This window comes from Lolium rigidum, unplaced genomic scaffold, assembly GCF_022539505.1.
Source record: "Lolium rigidum isolate FL_2022 unplaced genomic scaffold, APGP_CSIRO_Lrig_0.1 contig_29671_1, whole genome shotgun sequence".
In the NCBI taxonomy this organism is placed as follows: domain Eukaryota; kingdom Viridiplantae; phylum Streptophyta; class Magnoliopsida; order Poales; family Poaceae; genus Lolium; species Lolium rigidum.
Window position 1 is genome coordinate 77,760 of NW_025900115.1, and position 5,783 is coordinate 83,542.

Genomic DNA, 5,783 nt, shown 5'->3' on the forward strand with positions numbered 1-5,783 from the left:
TGATTTGTTTCAGTGGTTTGCTAAATAGCGTGTTTAGTTATTCACAAAACAGAGACATATGGACATTTTCCCATAATGTACTTGGTATTTCAATCCACCCAGGACTACCATATGTCATGAGCCTGTAAATATACCTCTACCAAATTAACTCAATTCGGTGTGCTCTGCAGTTGTAGGCGAAGTCTAAAATAGCTCTGAGGCATTCTGCTCTATTTGAGTATTGCAAAGCACTCCAAAAGGTCTTTGTTTTCTTTCCTGGAGTTATTCTTTGCTAAATTTAGCAAATATGTATAATTTAAAATAAATTTAGGATGATTGGAATGCAAAAGTGGTTCTTCTGGCTATAGTTCCTACTTGTGCTGGTATGGGGTTCAGTTCACCATTATTTTGTTCATTTGAATGACCACAGAGTGTACTATTTTACCATTTTCCTGATGCATCTAAGTTTTATATACAAATGAATTGCACGTTTCTGCTGTAATACCATCTCTGATAAATCAAAATAGTCTCTATAATTCTCCTATATGTTTTCCCATTTCGGCTGTCAGGTTGCAGGCTTGCAGCTTTTTTTTTTGTTACTTTGGCATTGTAATTGGAGAGGTTTCCTGTGTAGCTCATTGAGGGTTGGGACTGTATTTTCCCTAAAACAAGATATCCCATGCCCTTTTTTCATTAATGTTTCTATGGTTTGGGGAAGTCCAGTCTTTGGCTTTGGCTTTGGCTTTGCCTTGCATGCCACATTGAATCTCTATTTTCTCCATAACTCATTATCGTCAATCGATTTCTTATCATTAATTTCCGATGTGTACAGTTGGTTTAATCTCGGTGATGAAGACTAAAAAAGAACTACCTTTTGCAATACATGCATGTTTGCTAGAAAGGGTACAAATCACTGCTTCGCTCTTGAGTTATTAGTTTCATTGTATACTCTGTTTCATGGCTGCTGCATATTTAAGGAGACACCAAGCTGCCAGCTGAAACAACAACAGCCAATTATGTCCGTAAGCGTACGTGCGTACGAAGGTTTCCAGAGCAGTGAGCACCTCGTACTCCACTTCATTAGCAGATAGCTGGGTGCCAGATCTGAATCTCATCTTACATTTGCACTATGTACCCTTCTCCCACTCCAGTTTATTAGCAATAACTACGAGAGCTTGCAGTAAGGCACGATAGTTACTTCCTCCCAAAGCAAAGTTAGTAGTTGGTACTACAAACATTGTCATTATTATTGTTCTGAGAAGAAATACTAGTACGTACATCAATATACTTTCTGGTCACTTATTATCTCCTTCACACAACACCCTATTTCGTTGCATTGACACCGAAACAACTGATTTTGTTCGAGCAGTTAACTAGTGGATGATGACCCGAGCTCCTGAAGAAAGCCTGCAATATCAGCTCATGGTCAAATGAGAGAAAAAAAACGAGACTCAGAGAGATGATTTTATACCGCTATACCACCTTTCTTCCATCTCGGCCATCTTCTCCATTTCATCATGGAACCACACTGCCCGATGATGACGGATCGCCCATCCTTTTGCTCGTGCTCCTGCACAGGCTACCCAAGTCCCCTTTCGACAAGCGCGCTTCCTCGCAAACTCTGTAACACGTTGTGTATGCTTCAGGATCTATGTAAATTGAGTGTAGGGATAAATCAGCACGAATATGTCGGGACAGACGATGTCCACAGTAGTCGGTATCACGTACCCATCCTGGTGACCGCGAGACGAAGAAGAGCATTCAAGCCTGCCTGCAACACCGCCAACTAGGCTACCAGTGCAGTTCTCTGTTTCTGAAGCTCTGGCAGTGGACGTGCTACTAGTCCCAGGCTTCAGCACACCAAGAGGGGACAGCTCTGGAGATGCCGACGGGTACTCGAGCCACGTGAACTGTGGCTTGTATGATTTCTGAACAAGGCCGAAGCCAGGGTTGTTCGGTCCGCAGGCCATGAGGCGCATGAGCAAGTTGGCTGGCTTCAGCCTGCCGCTGACAGAGCCCGTTGTAGCCGTCCTTTCATCCTCCTCCAGTAGGCCTCTCCTCCTGCCAGCCGCTTCTGCCCTTATCAGCGACTGCAATGTGCTACTCCTCCTACTGGAAGGGCGCTCTCCTGCAGGTGGATGCCTGGGATGGGACTCGACAGCAATTTCTGGCCTTTCCAGGGTCACGCCTGCTACATCTTGTCTCTGTTTGAGCGTTGTATTGTTCCCTCTGGCTTTGTCGTCTGTTTGTGTGGCCATGTCGTGCGCTACCGCAGGATTGTTGATGCCGGGTGAGCTTGCACCGGAGGAAAGTGTGCTTGTCTTGGGGGACGAGTTGCTTGAGGAACCTGAAGGTGGCACCCTGCATCGCTCGTCGTAACCTATGGTGGAAGCAGATGGTGATGACAGCAATGTTGGCTGGACGGCTGCCTTTTCTATGGCTGAAACAATAACAGCGGAAGGTGGTAGTGCCTCTTTGATGATTGAAACAGCAGGATCAGGGCATGGAGACATAGAAGGCCACCCTTGATTCAATCGACGGGAAAGAGGTGACTGTTGTTGTCGAGTTGCCTTGTGGAGCCGAACCTTTCCATCGCTTATACTACTATTCTGCTGATGGCCTGAAACAGCATCAACATATCTAAGTGGTGGTATTCCAGGAACAAAATACAGTTGCTCGATATTTGTGAATTGCTACCTGGTACTAGTGGCAGCGGTGACTTTGACTGGTCGAGTTGGAGCTCGGAGCCCTTGAGGACATACTCGGTGCCTTGTGCGGGCACAAGCAGATCACCCTCAGACAGATCGTGCCAGACAAACCCATTCTTGTATCTCCTGCATGACATTGTTGCATCATCAATATAATGTTAGATAAAAAGATGGAACTTGCGATGGGCAATTCAGTTGATATGTATGCTCATACCTTTTGCAGGACCAGGAATACTTGGCTGCCATGCCCTTCCCTCTCAGGGTGTCCAGTCGGCTAATCACATCTAAAAGAATTTCAATTATTGTAAGGCATCACTACAACAATCACTAGCAACACTGATCGAGCGCCAGTGACAACTAACCTCGCAGGTAGAGACCTTGCGGGGAGGCGAGGGGCACCTCCATGAAGTGTGGATGCTCCAGCTGGTGGTTGCAGCACAGGTAGTACACCACTGCCACCCTTGTCGTCCCTACCTCATGCTTCATGGTCGGTGGAGGCTCCGGCTCCACCCTGACGGGCCTGGTACGCATCCCTGCTGGGCTGGCATGTCTCCTCGCCTTCCCCTCCATTGTGTTTTGCTGCTCCTCCGGCATATATGGGTGTACAATCTGATCAAACTACACTGCAGTCATATCAGAAGCAGATAGTTAGAGATCAAGCAAACTATGAACAAGACAAAGGCAGGTAAGAAACAAGGAGGTAGAATAGGGAAGAACAAGGGTGAAATACCTGCTGCTTCTGGATGGATCATCAGGCATCGTCTTTACTCTGGGTTTAGGAGAAAACGAGAGCCCTTTTGTAGGGTGGGTGTAGTGCACGGCCAGGGTACGAGGAGGAGAGGAGTGTTGGGTAAGAAAGACATACGGGGAAGAGCTGTTGTTGCTGCCCACATGGGGCACACGTAGGATGAGCAGAGTACAGTTGGACTTACTTGTTCTGCTTGCTGGGTGTTGTATGTGAGATTTGGTTGGTTTTGCTTTTACTCCATGTAATGCAATGCAGTGCAGTGCAGATACATTTCTCCTTTCCTGAGCTTTGATTTGCCTTTGTATCTCCCCCTCTCCAGCTTTTTTCCGCAGCCTAGTAGAGCTCCTCCTGCTTCTGCCCTCTTTGATTCCCCTGATCTAGACGTGATGTAATACAAGTCAAAAAACTTCCTTACATAGCCAGAATTACTGAAGTAAAGTAAAAAAATAAACAAAAAGTTGAGTTTGAATTCTAATTTCTGAAGGAAAGAGAGACCTTCGCATGCACAGTCAGAGTATACCATGCATCAGGCACTGGAGTTTGGGGATTAGAGGAGTAGAGCTGAGATATAACCTAGACTTATACTAGTATAAACGAGGAACTCTTAGAAAACTACTACCACTCTCCAATGGGTCTACAGTAATAAAAAGAAAAACTGTTACCTGCAAGTATCTCAGATTAATCCCTGGTCCTAGCACGTGCAAAGATATGAGGTGCTAACCACTCTAGCAGACATGAGCGACTTAGATCACAATCTTTATACGTTATGCTCTGCAAAGAGCAGTTCAGTGAGAAGGACCTGCTCTGTTTGGTATAACCCCTTCCAGGATTTCTAGAAAGGGCAGAATTATTGTTGGTTATCTCACTAACTTTTTGTTGAATGGAATGTCAACTAAGAAGCATGTCTAATCAACCTAATGCATGTCTGCCATAAATCCATAATATCATGGCAACAATATTGTTGAAGCTATTTATTTCCTTCTTTTGTTAAACCTCACATGCTGGAAGATCTCTGTTGAAAGTTGCAACTAAGCTATAAAGGTTCCCCTGAGGGTGAATAACCAAACAAATTTTGGATAAGATGCAAGTAATAAGGTTGTTTCATCAAGTAATAAGTTTAGCAAATGTATAATTTCCTGGAATTTAAGAAAATCCATACAGCAATAACAGCCAATCATTTTAGCAATGAACAAATATTGTTTATCTCAAATGCCGTAACATCTAGAAAATAGCTATATTGCAGTTATCTCTCTACCTTATCTACTCTATGGAGGACATAGCGCAGAGTGAAGAAACAAAAACGACATAAACTAGCTAGTGTAAATTGTGCTTCCTAGAGCTAACATAGTTCAGAACTGGAAAGACCATCAAACAGTCAAATGAAGTCTTGATCATAGAAGGTTCCACAGAAACTTATGAATGTCTATCTGTCACTATGTGTTGTTTCAGTAAGACCACAAAACAAATGTTCCCTGCTTACCACAGAAATGTCCGTTGCTTAAGAAAGAAATGTCGGTTGCGACTGCAGGTCAAGCAACACTGCTGCATGAATTGAGATGCTTTTTTTCACGAAGGATGAACTCCATATTTTCTTAACGCGACTCGCGAATCACGAGTTCATGACTGTACTCTGTGTCACTTAAAGAATAGATGCGCAGAGCACCTAGGTGGATGACAGAGCTATAAATTGTGGAACACGCGTAAGTATTTATATGTTGTAATGTACTGGAGAAATGCAGAGTAATGAAAATAACTAAATCTCTATTATTAAGAGCAAACTGGTGAATGCCTGGTGTCACATTTTCAGGATGGACAATAATACCCCCACATCTTATCTCAACGCAACACATCTTATCTCAACGCAACGCAATCTTGAAAAAAAACGCCATTCGCGCTTAGTACGTGGGTACGTCGTCCCGCTTCATCCTTTCGTGGGACGCCTGTTTTGCAAGTTTAACCCCTCACTAATCGGAAAAGTAACCGGCCTGCAGTTTCACCTTCGGCCCGCCTCCGCCTCCGGCGTTTACCGCTCCACCTCTCACGCGGCCGCCCAACGAGCTAGCGTCGCCTCGGCCCCTTACCATCGAGATCCGTCGCCAACTTGCCCCCGTGCGCCGCCTCCCAGCGAACTCCCGTCGCCTAGGCCGCACCGAACTATCCGCCTCCTTCCTCTGAACCTTTTGCTGGCTCCAAACTCTCCCGCCCCGCCAGATGCACTCCCGGGCGTGTAGAGCTTTGTTCAATCGGTGATTGGTTTTTTCTTCCGAACCAAGTTTTCTTGGCTGAAGACTGAAGGTAAGTACGAGTACATCTTCTCCCTACATCACTTGTCATCTTTCGTGTTGTTT

General features: G+C 45.0%; 1 protein-coding gene across 3 annotated transcripts; it reads right to left on the reverse strand.

Annotated features, from left to right (window-relative positions):
* Nucleotides 1–998: 998 nt before the first annotated feature.
* LOC124680840 (protein SOSEKI 3-like) lies at nucleotides 999–4,649 on the reverse strand. Of its 3 annotated transcripts, XM_047215881.1 has the most exons (9): nucleotides 4,098–4,649; nucleotides 3,620–3,812; nucleotides 3,418–3,481; nucleotides 3,050–3,310; nucleotides 2,902–2,971; nucleotides 2,677–2,813; nucleotides 1,708–2,599; nucleotides 1,462–1,600; nucleotides 999–1,386 (listed from the first exon to the last, which is right to left on the reverse strand). In XM_047215881.1, exons 4-8 carry the CDS (start codon nucleotides 3,279–3,281, stop codon nucleotides 1,495–1,497), a joined length of 1,437 nt encoding a protein of 478 aa, XP_047071837.1. In that variant the 5' UTR covers nucleotides 3,282–3,310; nucleotides 3,418–3,481; nucleotides 3,620–3,812; nucleotides 4,098–4,649; the 3' UTR covers nucleotides 999–1,386; nucleotides 1,462–1,494. The 3 variants fall into 3 exon arrangements, with proteins under 3 accessions (XP_047071837.1, XP_047071836.1, XP_047071835.1); XM_047215880.1 differs by having other exon boundaries at nucleotides 1,451–1,600; nucleotides 3,418–3,812; XM_047215879.1 differs by lacking the exon at nucleotides 4,098–4,649 and having other exon boundaries at nucleotides 3,418–4,084.
* Nucleotides 4,650–5,783: the final 1,134 nt, after the last annotated feature.

Coding starts and splice junctions, on each gene's coding strand:
- LOC124680840 (XM_047215881.1), bottom strand. CDS start 3,281: ATGCCGGAGGAGCAGCAAAACACAATGGAGGGGAAGGCGAGGAGACAT. Junction 2,814..2,901: donor TATTCCTGGTCCTGCAAAAG/GTATGAGCATAC, acceptor AATGTCATGCAG/GAGATACAAGAATGGGTTTG. Junction 1,601..1,707: donor TCTCGCGGTCACCAGGATGG/GTACGTGATACC, acceptor AACGTGTTACAG/AGTTTGCGAGGAAGCGCGCT.